The sequence below is a fragment of the Oculina patagonica genome, chromosome 8, assembly GCF_052425735.1.
Source record: "Oculina patagonica isolate OP01 chromosome 8, crgOcupat, whole genome shotgun sequence".
In the NCBI taxonomy this organism is placed as follows: domain Eukaryota; kingdom Metazoa; phylum Cnidaria; class Anthozoa; order Scleractinia; family Oculinidae; genus Oculina; species Oculina patagonica.
In genome coordinates this window covers 20,283,461-20,306,859 of record NC_135765.1, presented here as the reverse complement: position 1 = coordinate 20,306,859, position 23,399 = coordinate 20,283,461, and the positions used below count along the sequence as shown (strand labels likewise).

The 23,399-nt window shown below is 40.2% G+C and overlaps 1 protein-coding gene across 3 annotated transcripts in view; it reads right to left on the bottom strand.

Annotated features, from left to right (window-relative positions):
- Positions 1-12,831: 12,831 nt before the first annotated feature.
- The window catches only part of LOC144662187 (phosphatidylinositol 3,4,5-trisphosphate 5-phosphatase 2-like), a 54,215-nt gene continuing 43,647 nt past the window's right edge, over positions 12,832-23,399 (bottom strand). For 2 of the 3 annotated variants that reach the window (XM_078522945.1, XM_078522947.1), the window contains exons 29-35: positions 21,566-21,595; positions 17,355-17,417; positions 16,532-16,553; positions 16,175-16,250; positions 16,012-16,044; positions 14,901-15,062; positions 12,832-13,537 (exon numbers count right to left, since the gene is read on the bottom strand). In XM_078522945.1, coding sequence (XP_078379071.1) covers positions 13,505-13,537; positions 14,901-15,062; positions 16,012-16,044; positions 16,175-16,250; positions 16,532-16,553; positions 17,355-17,417; positions 21,566-21,595 — 419 coding nt within the window. In that variant the 3' untranslated portion in view covers positions 12,832-13,504. Of the gene's footprint in view, positions 13,538-14,900; positions 15,063-16,011; positions 16,045-16,174; positions 16,277-16,531; positions 16,554-17,354; positions 17,418-21,565; positions 21,596-23,399 lie in introns of all 3 variants that reach the window. The other variant, XR_013572412.1, reaches the window with a different exon arrangement.

Sequence of the window (23,399 nt, the reverse complement as noted above, 5' to 3'; positions counted from 1 at the left end):
AAAGAAAGAATTTTTAAATATAAATTCCGTAGCCGACTGGCCTGCTGTTTGAAGTTTAGATTAGTGAGGCTGGAGATTTGGGTAAACTAGAACAAGTTATGTCTCATGGCTGTTCAAAACATTTTTTAGTTTGCTTAGTCAGGTCATTATAGTTCAGGATTTACCTTCCAATCAGTTGCAATGAAGACACTGTCTGTCTAACGATGTAAATTACTCTCTGCAAAGTCAAAGCCAATGATTAGCTCTGTTCTTCTTCAAATACCAAGATGGTTCACTGTCTGTTTAATTCTCACAAGAAACTCACACAGTAATTTGGATTTTCCTCAAACATAGTACAGTTGCAAGCCATGTTGTCGTTCTGAGACAAGTCGAAATGAATAATTGTTTTTTAATCAGCAATGAATATTGAATACGTAATGAGTAAATAAGTTCCGGTAATGATTACAAATAAAGACTGAAGCACTTGTTTTGTTTTGCCAGCTCAGTAGAGAACCGTTATTGGAGATAAGGCACTTAAAAATTGTTATTCTACACGGCAAAAAAACCCTCATTCACCATCAATTTTCTGAAATGGTGAATTAATGAAAAATTCAACATTACACCGACGTTTTCCGCTTTCTGAAAACGGATGGCAAATTTACTGTTCACCCTCGGTAAACGCAAGGAAAACATGACGTTTGTCGATTGTTTTCCTTCCCCAGGGAAACGCTAGCGAATAACTTGTTTTCCTGACTGTTCCGCTACAGTTTTCCCGAGCACGCAAACCCTTGATTTTCCAAGCGTTTTCCCTAACAATAACTAGCGGAAAACGCAACGAAAACATGACGTTTGTCGATTGTTTTCCTTCCCCAGGGAAACGCTAGTGAATAACTTGTTTTCCTGACTGTTCCGCTACAGTTTTCCCGAGCACGTAAACGCTGGATTTTCCAAGCGTTTTCCCGAACAATGACTAGCGGTGAACGCTATAAAAACATGATGTTTGCCGATTGTCACCTGCGTCAGGGAAACGATAGTGAATAGCCTGTTTTCCCAAATGTTTTGCTGTAGTTTTCCTGAGCGCTGGAACGCTGTATTTTCCAAGAGTTTTCCCAAAGAATTTTTAACGGCGAACGTCATGAAAACATCACGTTTGCCGATTGTTTTACTGCCAGGAATACGCAAGTGAATAGCCTGTTTCCCTGAATGTTTTCCTTTAGTTTTCCTGAGCGCTTGAGCGCTGCATTCTCCAAGCGTTTTCCCAAAGAATTTATAACAGTGAACGCCATGATAAATAGCTTCTTTGGCGCTCGCGACGTCTTCCGAGGCGGCACTCGGACGCTTTCTGAACGATAGTGAGAACGATTAAAGCTGTAAAAACATTACAACCTAAATCAAGTTACTGACCTAAAACGTAACGGAGAAATAAAACTATGTTTCGGCTACATTTAAAGCGAAATCCAAGTTGACGTGATCGCGTGATATTATATCACGTTCCGTATAAATATGTTTCCGGAACGTCTGGTCATGCTTCAGTCACATTAATATTTATGTAAGCGGTTTTTCGATGTTATTTGTCTCCGTTTACGTTCCTGCAAATGGATTAACATTGTTTTCAACTTAAAAAAAAGCACGCAAAAAAGTTCTCTCCAGTACGGGCGTTTTCCATGGGCAGGCAAACGTATTAGGTCGCGATCGAGTAGATTCGCCGCCATTTTGGATGATGGCGGAAAGAGGTTCGGAACCCAGGAAAAGCGCATGCAGCCTTAAAAACATCCTGTACTAGACAAAAACACACATTTCCTTATTTCTAAAACCTGACGGAAACAAAGAACTCTATGTTTCCGTTACGTTAACGTGCTGCAGAAACGTGAAAATTCAATTTAAGTCACTGTGATTATATCACGTTTCCGTCATGTTTCCGGAACGGAAAAGCCAATGCCAGTTTACGTTTATAATTAGCGGTTTTTCTGTACACTGATTTCCAATTTAAGTCGGTTTGGACATTTGAGACCGTTTGGTCATTTGATTAAGATGGGTAGTTTGCACTAGTTTCATCACTTGAGCCAGTTGGGTCAAGTGATGCAGTTGCCTCACTTGAGCCAAATGTACCATTGAGCCGGTTGGGTCATTTGAGTTGCGTTGAGTCATTTGTCGTGGTTGGGTTATTTGAGAAAGTTTAGTCATTTGCTGGTTGCATGGGTTGTTTGCGCTGGTTGAAATGCTTGACCAAGCGTTGAGTCACTTGAGCCAATTGTGTCATTTGAGATGGTTGCATTATTTGAGACCACTCGGTCATTTCAGTCAAGTGGGCTGATAGTACCAGTTTGATCACTTGAGCCAATTGTGTCATTTGAGTCAGTTTGGAAATTTGAGACTGTTTGGTCATTTTACTCAGTTGCATTGTTTGTACCAGTTTGAACACTGAGCCAGCTGGGACAAGTGATGCAGTTGGGTCACTTGAGTCAATTGGGCCATTTGGTTCATTCGACACCATTCAGTCATTTGTGACAGATGGGTTGTTTGCACCTGTTTGATCACTTGAGGCAGCTGGGTCACTTGAGCCAATTGTATCATTTTAGGCGGTTTGGTCATTTCAGATGGTTTGGTCATTTGAGGTAGTTGCATTGTTTGCACAAGTTTGAGCCAGTTGGGTCAAGTGATGCAGTTGGGTCACTTGAGCCAATTGTGCCATTTGAGCCGATTTGGCCATTTGACACCATTCAGTGATTTGTGTCAGATGGGTTGTTTGCACTGGTTTGGTCACTTGAGCCAATTGTGGCATTTAAGCTGGTTGAGTTATTTGAGTTGGTTAAGTCATTTGAGGGGGAAGAAAAAATGCTTCTGGGACAAGATAAAAGTTATTGGATGCGATGGGAAGAACAATTAACCGAGCTTGGTAAACGCGGAAAAAAATCTGTGGGTGCACGAATTTATCCGAATTCAGCGATGCAGAAAATACAGGAAAATGCGTGCTTTCGACTGGTTAACTCCAGTGAACATAACGTTAGCATGCGCAAAACGGCTGGGAATGGCAGAATACTCGTTATTTTCCTTATGTTAACCAAAGGTAAAACACGGGAAAACGCGTTTCAGCAAATTTACTGGAATTCGCCATCGCGGAAAATGTTGGAAAATACATGCTTTCGACTGGAAAACTCTTGTGAACAGTTCGTTTATCGTCCGAAAAATGGCTGCGAACAGAAGAAAACGCGCTGTTTTCTACGCGTAATCCGAACGGCAAACGCAGGAAAATTTTAGCTAACAATACGTTTTCCTGTATTAACACGCATTCACCTTCGCGGAAAATGCATGTTTTCGGCCGCTAACTCCGGTGAATACGTTGTTTTACAGTCGGAAAATACCAATGAACAAAAGGAAAACACTATGTTTACCATGCGTTAACCGAGCGGTTAACGTCGGTAAATACTTCATTAACCAGCATTTGCCGCGAAGGAAAACTACCGGATTATGGAACGAATACTGGAATTCACCGACGAGAAAACACGCGGAGAACCACGGATTTTCCAAATGGAAAACTCTGGTAAACTATAGTAAATTGCCGCGTTTTCCATTAATTTAACCTTCATTTTCCGTACGGTGAACGCTAGTTTTTTTGCCGTGCTACTGCGTCTCTAGTGTTGTTTGTTCAATTGTTCTCTCGAAGGGTAGCGAACCATTCATGTATTAGAGTTGCGGAGGTCTGGCGGCCACAAGAGAGGCCGATGCATACGTAATACGATAGTATCCTATTTTAGTCACGTGTCGGTTGGTCCACTTCATCTCTCACCCGGTATTACTTTCAGTTTAAAAAGCTTGCTAACGTTATTCGCAATCCAATAAGGCTTCCACTCTATATATGCAGATTTTAAAGTATAACTTTAAGAATTTTATTTTTGTGTTCCCTTCTGGACCTAGGCGTACGGGCACCTTCGGATCTGGGAGGGCGAGACCTTATTGCCCGAAAAAAAAATGGCATGGGTTTAAAGCCGAATAAAGAGGAGTTTCCCTAATGGTCGCGGGTCGCGGGTCGCGGGTTTCAAGTCGCGTGTCGCGGGTTTTAAATAAGTCGCGGGTTTTGAAAAAGTCGCGGGTTTTGAAAAAAAGTCGCGTGTTTTTTAAAAAGTTGTGAGTTTTCAATAGAATGCATTAATTTCTCAGTAGAATTCATTCAAACAAATTTAAACCGGTTGCAAAGACGCCGGTTTTAAAATGATCGCGTTTTCTTAGGAACTACGTTACGAAGTAACGTTGCGAGTTAGACAATCAAATTGCGAACTTCGGAACAAACTTCCTAAACTTTGCCGACTGAACTTCTGAACTTCCCAAGTTTGCAAGTTGAGGAGGAACGAGACACGTTACAAAGTGGTGGCAGAAATATTTCAGCGATTCTAGCTGGCTGCTCGAGTTTCAAAATAGTTGTTTGAACAAGCACGGCGTCGGTATCAACGTTCTGACCCACAGTAAGTATAAGGATTACATATACCGTCCGTTGCATCACATCCTGAAAAAAAAAAACATGTTCAAATTGGGTATCAAACATTGCATGATTTGCAATCAAGCTTTTAAGTTTGAAAACAACGTTGCGCGCGAGCGATCATGAAGTTGAACCAAAGTATTCATGATTGAACGCGTACGGTTGATAAATATATTTTACTAGTATTCTGTGGCAAAAACTCTTTAAAATATTTTTAACTGGCGCAGATTTTAAAAACCCTTCTGTAGGCATGTTGACAGAAATTTTTTTGCTTCGCTAAACCATCGGAAGAAAACACGAACCATAAAAATAGAATTGAGCCGTAAACGTGTCGCGACTTTTAATTCAAATTTGTCTGACTCTTTCGCATTTGTATAAAATTAATTTTACGTGAAGATCGGTAAAGCCGTCCAGTTTCATTCGGTTGACAAACGCAGAAGACTTGACATTGAAGTTAAAGCCTCACAAAAGTTTTAAAGATGTATTTGCTGTATATAAAAATTTAAATTTGACCAAATTTCAGCCGACGTAAAATTTATTTATCGGCAGATCGCTCATGCGAAGCGACGTCAGGCTCTTCAACTTCAACCAAATATTTTGTAACTCTAGCCACTGGAATCGCTGGAACATTACCGCTGCTGCCATGTTTTCTTTACCTGAATTTCCGACATGAACATGACTTTCGAGCAACATGTCTTGTTCCTCCTCAACTTGCAAACTTGGGAAGTTAAGCCGGACCAAAGTTGGGGAGTTTCTTCCGAAGTTCGTAATTTGGTTATTTAACCCGCAAAGTAATTGGCTACTTTCAGCTGTACTTTGTAACGTAGTTCCCAAGAAAACGAGTTTAAATTTGTTGGAATGATTTTTACTGAGAAATAAATGGTTTCTATCGAAAACTCGCAACTTTTTAAAAACACGCGACTTTTTTTCAAAACCCGCGACTTTTTCAAAACCCGCGACTTATTTAAAACCCGCGACACGCGACTTGAAACCGCGACCCGCGACCCGCGACCATTAGGGAAATTCAATAAAGAGGAATATAAAATTTCCCTAATGGTCGCGGGTCGCGGGTCGCGGGTTTCAAGTCGCGTGTCGCGGGTTTTAAATAAGTCGCGGGTTTTGAAAAAGTCGCGGGTTTTGAAAAAAGTCGCGTGTTTTTAAAAAGTTGCGAGTTTTCGATAGAAACCATTTATTTCTCAGTAAAATTCATTCAAACAAATTTAAACTCGTTTTCTTGGGAACTACGTTACAAAGTAGCCAATTACTTTGCAGGTCAAACAATCAAATTACGAACTTCGGAACAAACTCCCCAACTTTGGTCCGGCTAAACTTCCCAAGTTTGCAAGTTGAGGAGGAACAAGACATTGTTCGAAAGTCATGGTCATGTCGGAAATTCAGGTGAAGAAAACATGACAGCAGCCGTAATGTTCCAGCGATTCCAGTGGCTAGAGTTACAAAATATTTGGTTGAAGTTGAAGAGCCTGACGTCGTTTCGCATGAGCGATCTGCCGATAAATAAATTTTACGTCGGCGGAAATTTGGTCAAATTTAACTTTTTATATACAGCAAATACATCTTTAAAATTTTTGTGAGGCTTTAACTTCAATGTCAAGTCTTCTGCGTTTGTAAACCGAATGAAATTGGACGGCTATACCGATCTTCACGTAAAATTAATTTTATACAAATGCGAAAGAGTCAGACAAATTTGAATTAAAAGTCGCGACACGTTTACGGCTCAATTCTATAATTCCGATGGTTTAGCGAAGCAAAACCATTTCTGTCAACATAACTACAGAAGGGTTTTTAAAATCTGCGCCAGTTAAAAATATTTTAAAGAGTTTTTGCCACAGAATACTAGTAAAATATATTTATCAACCGTACGCGTTCAATCATGAATACTTTGGTTCAACTTCATGATCGCTCGCGCGCAACGTTGTTTTCAAACTTAAAAGCTTGATTGCAAATCATGCAATGTTTGATACCCAATTTGAACATGTTTTTTTTTTCAGGACGTGATGCAACGGACGGTATATGTAATCCTTATACTTACTGTGGATCAGAACGTTAATACCGACGCCGTGCTTGTTCTAACAACTATTTTGAAACTCGAGCAGCTAGAATCGCTGAAATATTTCTGCCACTACTTTGTAACGTGTCTCGTTCCTCCTCAACTTGCAAACTTGGGAAGTTCAGAAGTTCAGTCGGCAAAGTTTGGGAAGTTTGTTCCGAAGTTCGCAATTTGATTGTCTAACTCGCAGCGTTAACGTTACTTCGTAACGTAGTTCCTAAGAAAACGCGATCATTTTAAAGCCGGCGTCTTTGCAACCGGTTTAAATTTGTTTGAATGAATTCTACTGAGAAATTAATGCATTCTATTGAAAACTCACAACTTTTTAAAAACACGCGACTTTTTTCAAAACCCGCGACTTTTTCAAAACCCGCGACTTTCTTAAAACCCGCGACACGCGACTTGAAACCCGCGACCCGCGACCCGCGACCATTAGGGAAACTCCTCGTATAAACCTTGCCTACTTGCTTAAAGGAAACGATAGTTCTTTAATTAGTTTCATGGCGTTGCCCGAATCCTTTTTCTTCGGAAATATTTTATTCATTCTCTCTAGCTCAACAAAACTTAAAGTATTTTGGGGGAACCAATTTATATTGCTTTTCCTCAACTTGAAAGTTTAACAAAAGCGTGTGAAACATTCAGGGATGAGTTGGTTAAAACATTTCGTTAAAAGTTGTGAGTTAGCCCTGAGAACTATTTGAGTCAAAAAGATCAAAGCTGGATCCACCGCGCACAAACGCTTAAGCTATTCAGGTACCCAGGAGTCCAAAATGTGACACCCACGGGCATTTTTGTCTGATTTTTGGCAACATAGTTATTTTTACTAAATCGAGTACGCTGATTTCGAAAATCAATGTTGCCAAGCTTAATTCTTGCGTTAAGATGATGTTTTGATGCATTTAATTATGACGTCATTGCCCACATATTATAAAGGAATTTTCTTTCCTTTAGCTATTTTAAGCATAATTAATCCAGAAATTCGTTCAAAACATTATTATTATACTGTAAAAATGATTTAAAGAATTTTCTGATAGTCTTTATACCGTTTCTATGAATATCAAGCCGTCCAGTGAGAATTGACCACGCCCTCTCGTAAAAATTCACGTTATCACGGGTATAGTGTTAAAGGAGAAGTTCACTCCAGAATGGCCATTTATTTTCTTTTCGCCAATAAAAAGTTAATACAAAAATAAGTGATTCACCAAAATTTCAGCCTCCAACGTGCGCGATAACCCTACGAAATCTTTCTTTGAAGTAGCCCAAAACTTGACAACTGAACGCCGCCATCTTGGAGCTGGTAATGTATGCGTGACGTCAAAGAGCTCAGTCTGAAGTTTGTCGGGGAAATTTAAATACTCGAAACTCCTTGTTTCTTTGTATTGGCTTTTGTTTGTCAAAATGCCTGTTTGTGCAGCACCATTTTGCTCACACAGAGCTCCAAGAAATACAAAAAGAGGTGTTTATTTTCACCGTCTTCCGATATTTAAAAGAACAATTGCTCAAAAGCGGACAAAATATTTATGTGTTCCGAAAACTATGTGGAAGACTGCTTCAAAGTAGATCAGAGATGCAGTCTCCTGCGTGGAAATACCCACAAAAGATAGAAAAAGCCAGACGCAATATAAAGCATTTTTAAGAAATCTCCTTCTGTAACTTCCTTCAAACGACATGCAAGCGAAGTGTTTTCTCAAATCAAACACCTCCAGCGTTTATTTCAAACTTGGCGGGGTCCGGTGTTTATTAACGAAGTGCAATTCTCTGTATTTTTTTCAGTCCCGAGAACCACGATTTTTCTCGTCGTCGCGGCCGAAGACTGCTCTTGGGTCTCCGAGGATGATTTTTACCAAAGTAACAGTATTGCATACGGCACGTGCATGTTGCAAACAAGATTTGTTACAAACCGAACTGCAGAATAATAATAATAAATGAGTACTAAAACGGCAATGTCGCCAACGTCCTCCGCAGTTATAAAATAAACGTTCACTCTTATAAACAACAGTGCGTCAGTCATGACAACACGAACGCGAACATTGCTCTTTCATTTTGTTTACAGCATCCATCCTAGTTATTTTACGCCGGAATTTCCTTGAACATTATAAAAAAATTACCAAAGAAGCAAACCGTACCAGTTTGTCGTAGAAGTGCTATTTAAGAAAATATATTTACTTGTTTGCTCGACCGCAAATAAACGCCGGGACCTCGATCAAACGTCTCCGGTGTTTATTTAAAAGTTAGCATTTTTGACCCGACGTTTATTAATACGAAGCCGGAGTTTAATCGGTGACCCGCGTTTAATCGAGCAAATACGGCGACGGCAAATAATTACAGCATGAACAAAAATTGACTTAAATTGGCAACAACACTTCTCAGAATAGAAATAACAAAACAGGCTAAGTTGTTAAAAATTTTGGATGCAAAGATGACTGGATGCAATGACTGGGTTTTGCTTGATCTAAAATGAAATAATTCAAACATTTCTAGCTCAGTCAGTCAACTACAAAAATGACATAAAGTTCACTTTGGGAGTTGCGATCTTATATTTGATCAAGAAGAGTTTCTCTGGTTGATTAAAAGTCCTCCCTGAAATCAAATAAAAAGTGAAATAACATAAACGCATCATTGGTTGTTATTGCGTCTGGCTCTTTCTTTTTTTGTCGGTGGGTATTTTCACGTAGGAGACATGGATCCGTTCCGGACCGGCCCCGTGTAAACACCTGGATCGGTTCCAAATGGTTCCATGTAAACAGGTCCGGTTCGGTTCGGAACGGTTCCGAACCGGTCCCGTGTAAACGTAGCGTGATCTTCTTCAAAGCAGTCTCACGTATAGCTTTCGGAACACACAAATATTTGTGTTCGCTTTGGCAGTAATTTTTCGTCGCTACCCATTCTTATTGAGTAATTTTTCTTTTAGTTATTGAAAGACGGCGAAAAGATTTTTGTATCTCAATTGTATTTTGACAAACAAACGCCTCTACAAAGAAACAAGGAGTTTCGACTAGTAAATTTTCCCGCTAAACTTTAGGCTGAGCTCTTTGACGTCACGCATACATTACCAGGCTCCAAAATGGCGGCGTTCAGTTGTCGAGTTTTGGGCTACTTCAACGAAGGATTTCGTAGGGTTATCGCGCACGTTGGAGGCTGAAATTTTGGTGAATAACATATCTTTGTATAAACTTTTTATTGGCGTAAAGAAAATAAAAAGCCATTCTGGAGTGAACTTCTCCTTTAACATTTTGTTTAAAAATGAATGCGATTCTTGTATTAATAGAAAGTTGCAATTAAATTGCTCCACAAACATCAGCGATGTTTGACATATACCATAACGACTGCTTTTATCCACAAAGAAAGTGGCAAGGAGAGACAAAAGCAAGATAATGAAGCTGAGAATTCTCTACATTCCACACAACAAAATTCGGGTTGTTCTTGTCACGGACAAATGAGACATTGCAAAAAATTGCCAAGAAAGATCTCGTGACTCTAGAAATAAAACAAGATCTTTCGATTGGACAGACTCAGCTTGAACGATTCGTGGAATGGAGGCTACTATCCTCAGACAGAGAGGAAGAACGGGAAGAAGGGATGGAAGACAAACTTTCGTGACCCTGTTCGCAAGAATAATCCACCTCTATTTGCCAGCCTTTATGAAGTTAAAAGTGCTGCAACTAGCCCCAAAAAGAGAAAGACTCTAAATTTGTACGGAAACCAGAATATTCTATGTTGTCTAGTGACGGTGTATGAAGGCAGGCGCGAGATAAACATGCAAGCCATATTGTAGCATCTGAGGTATAATGACGGTGCCACTGTTTCTCGCAGAAATGAACCCCACAAGTGTGAAACAAGTCAATTTTAGAAGACGTTCTCAGAAGAAAAGGTCAAGTGCCTAGAGTCAGTTTGTTCTTCGATGGCTTCACCCTGGTGGCAGCATACAAATTATGGTGGCAGCTATTGGCAAACCAAAAAATGCAAATGCTTTCGGTGGGTTTGCGGAATGTTACGTGAACACTGTTTTACTGAAAGGTCCTGGATACCAGAGGATCGATGTGTTACTCGATTAGAGGCACTCCATAAAAGAAACGACAAGAAGTCGACGCTCCGAGAACACGGCGCGGCCTGTGAGCAGAGTCATTGAAGTACGTAAGAGAGGTTCAGTTGCGGCCAATGAAGTGGCGAGCATTTTTGGCACTAGGAGACAACAAAGAGAAATTTGCACGAATTCTCTTCAGATGAACTTATCTCGCAGGCACTGACTCTGCAATCGAAGTATATCTGGTGGTTTTTCATACGAAGTGGATTCTGCTCAGATCCTGGCCTAGATGTAGCCTTTTTGAGATCCAACCAAGAGGAAGCCGATACGAAGTTTGTTCGTTATGCAGTCAGTCTTAGCGGGCATGTCGACAACATAATAGTTTCCACTCGAGGCACAGACTTGCCGTTACTTCTCCTGGCACATCGATCGCGCTAAGCTCTCATCACTCAGTGTGGATATGGGCTGGAACTTCAGAGCGTCCCTGAACGTAAATAACTTTAGAGGATGCCTCAGCAAATCTTCCTGATAACTCATCAAGTGCATTGTTACCATCTCACACCATCACCGGCTGTAACAGCACCTCTTTCATCTGTGGAGAGTTTTCACAGAACACTTTGTTCTTCTCTTCTCGGTCAGCGAAGATGTCCTCGAAGCTGACACCACTACTTCCGCAGAAAACGTTTGTTTGTTGAATTTATCAAATCCGATCTGACCACTGGTGCCTCTTCGCTATGAATTTAGAAAAACACATGCCATGTGCACTGGGCTGTGTAGATGCACCAAGACCGACGCTAATTGCTATATCAACCTGCGCTAAAGCGCTTTAAAGAAACTTGTTTAAAAAGCAACCAAAGTCTTTATCATGAACCTATAACAGACAAAGTGCATTGTGAAATAAGTTAGATTCAGCAATATACAAGACAAACAATAAAGTTTTATCTCTAACTATAACAACGATGATATATTACGACATTAACTATGATGTTATTTCCATTTATTTTACCACAAAACTTAAACGAAATGCTGAAACAAGGGAAACTCGATATATGAAAATTGTAATGGTGTCATTCTTGATGCTCGCTAGCTCGTAGCTTCAGCGTGGCACGACGACAATATTTTTCTTTCTTATTGCAACTATAGCGATTTGTTAATACAAAAATCGCATTTGTTCTTTGACTAAATAACAAAACTACACCCGTGATAAGGTTCCCATGATAGGGTGAATTTTGTTTAAGAGGGCGTGGTCAATTGTCACTAAAGGGCTTGATTTTCACAGAAACAGCGTAAAAACTCTCAGAAAATTCTTTAAATCATTTTTACAGCACATTAACAATGTTTTAAAGAAGTTCTGGATGTATTATGCTTAAAATAGCTAAAGGAAAGAAAATTCCTTATTTGGACCATGACGTAATAATTAAATGCATCAAAACATCATCTTAACGCAAGAATTAAGCTTGGCAACATTGATTTTCGAAATCAGCGTACTCGATTTAGTAAAAATAGCTATGTTGCCAAAAATCAGACAAAAATGCCCGTGGGTGTCACATTTTGGACTCCTGGGTACCAGACTACTATGGAAAAGCTGATTGCGACTAAATCAAACTAAGGGGCCACGATGAATTTGCGAGAAAGCGAGAGGAAACGAAAGCTAGTGAATGAGAAATTTGGACTTTTTGAACCACAAAGTTCGCTATATTTTCAATACTTTTTCTGTTGATGTAATTCATTTTGAACGTAATGTTAAGAATTGTCGGCTTATTTTCTATTTTTTCTCCAGGCTTATTGCCCGAATTCTGAGCATTTTGCCCGAAAAATTTCGGTACTAGGGGGGCTGCAGCCCACCTCGTACGCCTATGCTTCTGGAGAGTCGTCTAAAGGAGCCACTCAAACTAACTATGTAATTTGGCTTCCCAGACTTGTTAGGTCCTTGGTTATTTTAGGAAGCCTTTTAGCTTAGATTTCTACCGTGTGTAAGTTACCTAACTGCAAATTCTTAAGTGAGGCTTGAGGCTGGCTGGCTGTTTTTTTTTTTCTGGGGGGAGGGAGTTAGTTTTGGGTGTTGGATAGTTAGTTTAGGGTTTCGGTTATTATCAGAATGGGTTTATTGCTCGACAACAAACCGTCGGACGATCATGTGACGTCATCGGATCTAAAATGAAACTAAGTTTTCAGGCCACCAACCCAATAAAATGAATCTTTCACGCACTGGTTGAAGACCCGCGTATTTACGGGACCCGTGGTTCATTAAGCGTTTTTGTGGCCAATACTGATGAGAAACAGTCCTTTTCAAATATGTATTGTTTTTATTATTATATAGAATAGTTTTCGATAAGGTGTATTTCACATTTGACATAAAAATATATTCGATTTGATACAATGTATTTCTTTATTGACAAAACTATCTATTGCACTTTAAAACTAGTGAACAGGATCTATTGCACCCAAAATACATTTAATTGAATAAAAAATAATGTATTTTTTTATAAACCTATTGCATCCGACTACTAATCTAATGTAGTCGAGCGCGTTCCAAACAGTTTGGTCATGGATAACCTACAAAAACATAAGACAGGCAAGAAAAATATTGAGCCTGCTGCCGTCAGTTCACGACCAGCAGAGATGCGCAGAAATAATGATAAATATATTTCAGGCCGCTTATTTCGGTGGATCTCTATTTTTGAGATGTAACGCAAGCTTTAAATTCAAATTCAAACATTATCGAGGATCGCTACGGTATAACGGTAATGCACAACATTTGCTACAAATTTTACGATTTTACATTTATAAAACCACTACCCTGCATTTTAGATAATAAACTTTGAAGTAACAAAATAACATTAATAGTTTCTCCTAAAAATATACAAAAATAAATTCTTATCCTAATTTCAGTTGTAGCATTTGTTGTACTTTTCCTGAAAAACTAATTTGTTTATAAATGAAATAGCTAAATGTCTAGTTAATGTAGGAATCTCTTGACGGCAGCAAGAATCTGAAAGAAGATAACAAGCTGTTAGCCAAGGACACTGTTACATGTGTTGAACACGGTAAGGCCTAGTTCAGACATCGTGCTCCTGCCGTGCCGAACTAAATTGTAATTAGGTTCGACTGTAGCACGGCAGAAGCACGACTCTGATTCAGACGTCGTGCCAGAGTCGTACCAAATTCAGAAGTAGTAAATCTACGTAACAATTAGTCAGCGGTGATACAACAAAAATGGCGCCGTTTCCCAAATTGCAGCAAAAACTCAAAGAAAAGCAACAGAAAAAAACTTTTCCTTTTGTGAGTACGGCGAATGTTTGTTTGTTTGCCCGACTAGTTTCCGAAAACTTGCTTATTTCGGATTCAGACCCGCTGGCTTCTTCTTCGCCCTGCTCCCTGTCATTAGTGTCATCTACTTCGTTGAATGAAACGTCCTCGACGTGCTTTTTAGCAGAAAAATATTCATTGTATTCCTTTGGCTGGCCGCCATGATTTTTGCCGTCTGGCATGCAAGAATAAAATTCAATTTGCATCTTTTAAGTATGCAACTGGTGACGATGTTAAAACATCGTCACCAGGGTCTTCTCCGGTTTCAAAATGGCGGCTAAAAACGGAGAAGACCCTGGGAACGAGGTGGTGCGCATACTCCGTAAAGGAGAATTATTCTCGGGTCTCCTTGTAACTCCTCGCGGGAACGTAATCCCGCCAAAATACATTAATATAATTTATGAATTTGGTTTGGTGCGGCAAAAGCACGACGTTTGAACCGCTGCCGTGCCAGAGTCGTGCGGCACGACATGCCGTGTCGAACTAAATTGCTTTGCCGAACTCAATTCAAAAGTTTGATTCAGACGCCGTGCTTCTGCCGTGCTTTTGTCGAACTTAATTCCTGAATTTAGTTCGGCACGGCAGGAGCACGATGTCTGAACTAGGCCTAACTCATGTGTTAAGCTGACTATCCGGTATAACGTCCTTGTTTTTCATATTCCATTATTTACGAATTTCTATTTCTATTTGAGTGATCGAATTGTTTAGAGATGAAAGCAACAATTAATAAAGCAGGTCAGCTCGTGAAACTGTCTAATTAAATAAAACTTGATTAGATTTTATTTTGCACAATTTACATAAATCATAAAATAATTAAATTACAACATCAGCGAGGCAAAACGTAATTAATATACAAACAGAGTAGAGGTTGGCTTTTCAGCTCATTACATGCAAAACAACAACTAATGGTGATTATAACGCCATTTACGGTATGTCAAATTTCTTTACCATTATTCTCCACTTCCGCTTCAGAGAACAATTTAAACAAAACAAAACAAATAAGAAAAAAGAAAAAAATGTATCTACTGGATTGCATGGAATCTCACCATTCTGTGGTGGTCTTTGGGAACACCAGCCTCAGACAATTCATCTTCTGTCAATTCGCTAAGAAATTGCAAGTTGTCACACCCATAATCTAAGAGTTTGCTTGTGTACTGAGGGAATCCTATTTGTTGCATAATTCCATCAACTGTTCGAGGTCTGGATCTCTAAACAAAACAAACAAACAAAAAAACACAACAGTTGTAAAGTGGAGCAGGCAATCTCTGGAATATGGCTTTTAATACAATGCGGATTACCTTATTGTTACTTATTTTCGCGGGGCTTAATTTTCGCGATTTTCGCGATTTTCAAAAAATCGCCAAATAAAAGACCCGCGAAAATTAATTCTAAACGATTTCTATTGTATTTTTTATGCTATAGCTAATTACGTATTTTTGGCCAAATCGCGAAAATTAAGTCTCGCGAAATATTCATGTTCCATTTTCGCGAAATTAAGTGGCCGCGAAAATAAGTAACAATAAGGTAATTGAAGAGTTTAAAATAGCCAAGAGAGAAGCTTTGGGTCATTTCTGTGGGAAAACAAACACAACACAACACAGCATGACACAACACAACCATACACAGCACGTGCGCTCCAACATAAGACCGTGCTCGCCAAGCCAATCAGATAACGAGTTTGCCTAATAGTCAGGGTAATGCTTAAATGCAATGCAATACATTACATGTGTAATTTTTATATAAGATTTTATCTACTAGTATTTTAAGAATTTTTAGCGATTAGTAATAAGCGTTCTTAGCTTGTTATAAATTTACTAGTTATTATATTTATATAAGACCCCTCGAGCTGGCTTTATAAAGATTAAAAGGTTAAAAAGGTTTTTTGATTGAATGAATGCAATACTATAATATCGGGTTATTATAGGAGAAAATAAGTTTTCGGATTTTTCGTTTTTGTCACGGAACGTGAAAAATCCATGTGATCTGGATTCTCCAAAACGAAGGACATTAATTAACACAACCAGAGGAGGGGGGGGGGACCCTAAAACACAACAAACTTGCTTTGCCCCACTCTACAAAATCACGGTAGCTTATCAAATGATGTCAAAACGGCATTAAATTACATAGTTATAGGTTGTGAAGAGAAAAGCTACACACCTTGACTGGTAGTGGAGGCGGTTCTCGTGATGCCTGCAAAAATATTTACCAGCATTTAATACGACAAAATGACATCGTTCAATGCCTTTTGGTTACAACGCTCTACACTGACATAAACCACTGAGTATTTGAATCAAAGGCGAAAACTCTACAGAAGACAAACCTTTGCGGGGTCCGGTTGGGCGGCAGAATGTCGTTTCGGGATCGCTGGAGGGTTTTCATCAGCGCGGTTCCCTGACCTGTACAGCAACAAAACAGTCGAGTCCAGTTCCGACAAAAAAAAAACAATGCATGTAATATAGAAGATATAAGTTCGGAAAAGGCAAAATGTTCACAACATTTAAAACAAAAGCAATAAACATTTCAGTATAAATAGAAAACTTATATGAATTCGAGTGTATTCATGAATATTATTCGCTAGCTAGATATCGAAGGTCAAATAAGACTGCGAAGAATGAATCATTTCTTTATTTTTTTAACAAAACAGTCCACCTATTTTTCTATTTTAGTGAAAACTTACTTTTCAGGCAAGGAAGGCGATTCTGAAAACACAACATACTTAAATCAGTATCAGCTATTTAAAACAATCACGCTCAGGGGTAAAGAAAAGGTCGTCTCTGACGTCATTAACTGGCTCACTGCCCGTCCGACCGACCGACAGATCGACCAACAGACAGACAGATTGAGGGACGGACAGACCGAATGCTAGGCAGCCATTCTGACTGGACAACTCTCTGACATTTTACATTACGCATCAAATGACCTCCACCTACTCCTTTCTTTGTTTATTCTCGAATAACTACCGAAAGGAGTGCTGGTGTGTTCGACGAGGGAGAACGCTTCCTAAAGTCGTTTGCTTTCTGTCATCCGTCGGCTTAATTTTTAATTTAATTTGAAACAATAAATAGTTAATAATTTCGGGCCGCAAACGTACTAAGAAGGCTAGTAAAATCCAGGCCCGGGATAAAACTCCTCAGTAGATAGTTTTCCCACAAGATGCAAAAAATGATCATTGGCCTTTGCACCAAAAACTCAGAAAGTGGAAACTGAATGTCCGGTACAGCTTGAGTCTTGAACTCTTATAATACTGACCAATTTCAATCAAAGAGTGGAAAGCCCTTACCTAAACTGAGCTTAAGACTGCTTGTCTAATCAAACACTAAAATAGGACCTGTACTTCACCTTAATATAACAGTCAACTTGTCTACACCACTTCTTAACAAGTTTACGTTCTTTTACTACATTTTTGTTTATTTTTAGTGTCCCTTTAGTGACCTTGTTAGCACAAAAGTAAACAAAAATTGAAATTCATCGAATTTTTTAAAATTCATTTAACTACCGACCTTGTGGAACCAAACTTTTGCGTTTTGGTACATTAGGCGACTTAACTGATCCTTTTCTTGCCACTGAAGAAAAAAATGCAAAAATTAATCAAACATATTCGACAATGGAAGTATCACCGTCTTTGTTACTTAAGGCGTAAAAAGTACGAGCGGTCCGGTACGGATAGTGTAGTGTTCAAAAAAGTTGTCACGTGACTCGTCACCAGTCGAGCTTGTAGGTCTGGTAATTGCCAACGAGACAGCCGAGCCAAGAGGCGAGGCTGTCGAGGCGGCAGAATCATAGAGCCGTGTGCGTATGAGTGTATAGGCAGAGAAAATCTTAAGTTCTGCGTAAGGGACTTTTTTTTTTACCATATTTGGGTGTAAGTAAACCCCATATTTGGGTTGTATTGTTCTTCCCAACTGGTTCCCAGTCTCTCACTCCTTGCTAGAGAGCAAATGTCCAAAATGGCGTCAACGCGGCTCGCTGTTAAAATTTGCAATTTGGTCATTCATCCCTTTACCGATCAATACACCTTTAGGGAATTATAAATCGAAAGAGAATACCCTACAGAATATTCGACCGCCGAAAAAATGAACATCAAGGTCTTCAAAGCGATGAAATAATGTTTCGACTTTGGGAGTCCTTTGATTTACGATCGAAGAGAGACATGAAAATTAAAAGCGGACTGTTGACTTCAAGTAGAGTTTTCTTGACTTATGAGAATGCTGAAGTCGGGTAAATGCTACCTTTTAGTGTTGATTGTGTTTATAGTAATTGTTTGACAGATGATTTATTCCAAATCAAATACCGTTTATATATTATTTGGCACGCATTTTCGCTCCGCGTAGGAATAACATCAATACAAAGCGACGCTCACTAAAGCATAACAGCTCTTATTAAAACGGCATCGACGCAAGCATAAGCACAAGCACAAGCACAAGCACAAGCACAAGGATCAAAATTTGTCCTTTTCTTGTGCTTGCGTTCGTGTGAAAACAAACATCGCATAAGCACAAGAAAATTGTTTACGTCTAGCCGTGTCTAGCCAATTGAAGTACTAGTTCCAGCATTTGAACATAGTCGCAGAGGCCGCGGTTGATTTTGATAAACGTTTTTCGAGAATGTTCGGAGAAGTGTAGACAAAAAAACAAAAAGGCCCAGGCGCGGACTTGAGTAGCGAAAAAAACGGAGACGAATGCTTTCTTTAAAAATATTTATAATCCCAAATGTTTCGTTTTTCTCCTTTATTAGTCGCTTTCACTTTCTTCGTCACACGAGTAGAGGAGAGATAGTTTCTGCCACAATATTTGCAGGGAGAACGGAGTCGAGAACGAAGCCTTCTAACTTGTAAACATCATATTCTTATGCTAACGTGCTTGTGCTTATGTCGACGTTCGTTTTCACTTGGCACGAACTACTTATTCTGCTTGCGTTTGTGCTTGCGCTTGTGCTTGCGCTTGTGCTTGCGTCGCTAGTGAAAACCAGGCTTAAAATTACTGCATGTCATACGCACAAGAAAGTCAAACGTTTTTACCTAAAAAACGTTTTTACCGTATTTTTACCTAAAATACAATTTACCATATTTTGGTCAATTCAAATATAGTTCTATCAAAAACCATTCAATATCTTTTCTTATGAACAAATATGAGTATTTCGCTCGTTGGCACTTACCGATAGGTACAACTAGTTGTTAGACGGACCATAGGGCGACCACAACAGTTGAAAAATGGAATAAATAATTAAAAGAATATTTTTTACGTGGTTCCGTAAGTGTTCTTTGTTGTTTTTCTTTATGCGTAGTCGATAGACACGACAGCACTGTTGTCGTATGCTGAGCTGAATTGTGCGCGAGCGGATTTCAGATATGCTAATTTTCTGTTTTCTTGATAATAATTGACAAGGGTGGCAACTCTTTCACGAACCGATTTGAACATACTTCACGAAAGCGCTTCGAACTCTTTTCTTCCTCGCCCTTTTGCGACCAGAATCGATTATAAATGATAGTTTGCGTTATTTTTTGAATCGCTACCTGTCAATTTTCGCTGACAGGAGAAGTGAGTGTTCCCAGCAGAAAATTTGAGCTCCCTGTGAGCTGATGTAGCGCAGGCGATTTTCACGTTAATGGCTGCGGTCAGATCGCTGACGAATATCGTCAAGCGTAACTGGCCGCGCCATTAACTGAAAAAAATCGCCTGAGCGCAAACAGCTAAAAGGGAGCTCAAATTTTCTGCTGCGGACACTCGCTTCTTCTGGTCAGTCGAAACATTGACAGGTAAGCGTATTCAAAAAATAACGCAAACATTCGATTGTAAACATTTTAGTCGCAAAAGGGCGAGGAAGAAAAGAGTTCGAAGCGCTTTCGTGAAGTATGTTCAAATCGGTTCGTGAAAGAGTTGCCACCCTTGTCAATTATTATTAAAACTGAAATCCGCTCGCGCACAATTCGGCTCAGCATACGACAACAGTGCTGTCGTGTCTATCGACTACGCATAAAGAAAAACAACAAAGAACACTTACGGAACCACATGAATAATATTCTTTTAATTATTTATTCCATTTTTCAACTTTTGTGGTCTCCCTGTGGACGGACGAGACACGTTTGTCATGTTGTTTGATAACGTGATCTGTCTAAAGAGGAATTTCACCGAACACGTTGACAGCGGTTTTTCATATCTTGCAGTAACTAAGGGAGGTAGTTAGTGGCATCACTTAGCAAACTATCGATTTTGCTAAAAAAAAACTTAAGCACATCACCTCAGTGACTAAAGAAGGTAGCTTTCTTATTGAAAATGATTCGAGTCATCCCTGCGCGCCACGTTCTTCGATAACGTGATCTGTCTCAAGAAGAATTTCCCCCAACACACTGACAACGGTTTTTAAGATCTTGCAGTAAATAAACGGGAGGTAGTTAAATGGCATCACTCAGCAAACTATAAATTTTAATTTGTTTAAACAAAAATTAAGCACATCACCTCATGATCAGTGACTAAAGAAGGTAGCTAATTCGAGTCAGCCTTGTGGCATTCTTCAATAATGAAGTCTGTATGAACTTGCTACCTGGTTGTCGTCACAGCAAGATCAAATTCTAATCACTTACTGCTAGCTAGCGTGACGTTTATACTTTATAAGTTTATTTTAGTGCAGTACATTCATCTTATGTTGTGATGACCTTTTTCCTCTTCATTAACTGCTCAGAACTCAAATTCTAATCTCTTACTGCTAGTTTGCGTGACGTGTATCCTTTGTAAGTTTTAAATTTCCTCTCATTTTACTGCCGGTATCTCTGGAATCCACTTAGAAAACTTACATTAAGTATTTTGTTTGCGTTATTACTCGCGTGAATCTGTTACCATCTCACAGGGTTGTACACTGGCTGGAAAATGTTTTATTAGTTTATTTTGGTGCAGTACATTTATCTCACGCTGTGAGTACCTTTTTTCCCTGTCGCGAATTTTTTAACCCATTCCTTTAGAACGTTCGTGGACAAGCCTGTTCCCGTCTTATTTGCATATGCAGGTCTATGTGCTTGTTCCACTTGACTGCGCAATTTATTGTTTACGTCTGGCGTAGCGTTCGCTTCCCCACTAAACTAACTCCATTAGTATAGTGTACAAACACTACACTAAAAACTGATCACAACGCTGCCGTATGAAATAAATAACAGTGGTAGATTTTTACAAGGTCAATTCTAAATGTATTTTATGGCTAGTAAACAGTCGAGAACAATAACAACACTTAATGAATTGAAAAAATAAATACAGCCAGAACCGTCTCTCCTGAATTTCCATACTCTTCTGTATCCCTGTCTGATTCACGAATAGTAATACGTGGTTTGAAGCCAGCGGGAGTTTGAAATTGTACAGTGCAACTAATGTAACCAGGCCACTTGGAAATAAATTATTTATTGAGAACAAAAAATGGCGATCTTTTTCATTATAGAACCAATAACAAATAAAAATAATAGTAACATAATTAGCAACCCAACAACCTTCCGGAAACTTTGTCATGCACTTATCGATTCTGAATTTTGAGCGTTTCAATGTTTTAAGTTAAATGGTTCAATCAAGAATTAATTATTTACTAATTATCATCCATGCGAGTAGTCGCACTGTAAAATGTTTATTTGAAGAGCCAGTACTTTAGTTTAGCTAACGTTTGAGGTTCCTGTAAACAGATGTGTATGTCGGAAACAAGTCATAGAAAAAGCAAACAAATAAAAATATCTTACTTTCGTCCAGATCAGCTATACTAATGAGATCTAAAGAAAAACAAATAATATTAATAATCCTATTAAAACAGGTAAGTTAAGGTAAGGTAGGGTGTTATTTTTCTCTGTTTTTTTGTCATATGAATTTTGTGCCACGTAATTTGTCGTGCAAAAGCTTATCAGGCCAAGTATTACAGGTACTTGCCAAAAGAGGCTTCCTCTTATCTGTTGGTAGCCTGTCAGCCATCAGTCGACTGATAGGTTCAAGATTCAATTGTTTAAAGAAACAAATTAGGAAATGTTTATCATAATAGCAGCTTACAACTTACCAACAAATCAACCGACAATCGGCTAACTATTCAACAACAATTGAGAAAAATACTAGCCAACTGTTGGCTAGAAATACATAAAAAGTTTACCACACACAGCACACTCTGGCATGCACAGCAGACCTTGTCATACACCGCACACCTTGCCATGCACAGCAGCACACATTGTTATGCACAGCAGCACACACTGTTATGCACAGCAGCACACCTTACCATGCACAGCAGCACACCTTGCCATGCACAGCCCCCCTGCCATGCACAGAAGCACACCTTGCCATGCACAGCGGCACGCACACCATGCCATGTACAGCAGCACACCTTGCCATGCACAGCAGCACATCTTGCCATGCACAGCAGCACACCTTGCCATGCACAGCAGCACACCTTGCCATGCACAGCCCCCCTGCCATGCACAGAAGCACACCTTGCCATGCACAGCAGCACACCTTGCCATGCACAGCAGCACACCTTGCCATGCACAGCAGCACACCATGCCATGCACAGCAGCACACCTTGCCATGCACAGCAGCACACCTTGCCATGCACAGCCCCCCTGCCATGCACAGAAGCACACCTTGCCATGCACAGAAGCACACCTTGCCATGCACAGCAGCACGCACACCATGCCATGTACAGCAGCACACCTTGCCATGCACAGCAGCACATCTTGCCATGCACAGCAGCACACCTTGCCATGCACAGCAGCACACCTTGCCATGCACAGCCCCCCTGCCATGCACAGAAGCACACCTTGCCATGCACAGCAGCACACCTTGCCATGCACAGAAGCACACCTTGCCATGCACAGCAGCACACCTTGCCATGCACAGCAGCACATCTTGCCATGCACAGCAGCACACCTTGCCATGCACAGCAGCACACCTTGCCATGCACAGCCACACACCCTGCCATGCACAGCAGCACACCTTGCCATGCACAGCAGCACACCTTGCCATGCACAGCAGCACACCTTGCCATGCACAGCAGCACACCATGCCATGCACAGCAGCACACCTTGCCATGCACAGCAGCACACCTTGCCATGCACAGCAGCACACCTTGCCATGCACAGCAGCACACCTTGCCATGCACAGCCCCCCTGCCATGCACAGAAGCACACCTTGCCATGTACAGAAGCACACCTTGCCATGCACAGCAGCACTGTAAGCAATTCATAACACCCTTGCCATGACAGAGCACACCTTGCCATCACAGAGCACACCTTGCCATGCACAGAGCACACCATGCCATGCACAGCAGCACACCTTGCCATGCACAGCAGCACACCTTGCCATGCACAGCAGCACACCTTGCCATGCACAGCAGCACACCTTGCCATGCACAGCAGCACACCTTGCCATGCACAGCAGACACCATGCCATGCACAGAAGCACACCTTGCCATGCACAGCAGCACACCTTGCCATGCACAGCAGCACACCTTGCCATGCACAGCAGCACACCTTGCCATGCACAGCAGCACACCTTGCCATGCACAGCAGCACACCTTGCCATGCACAGCAGCAC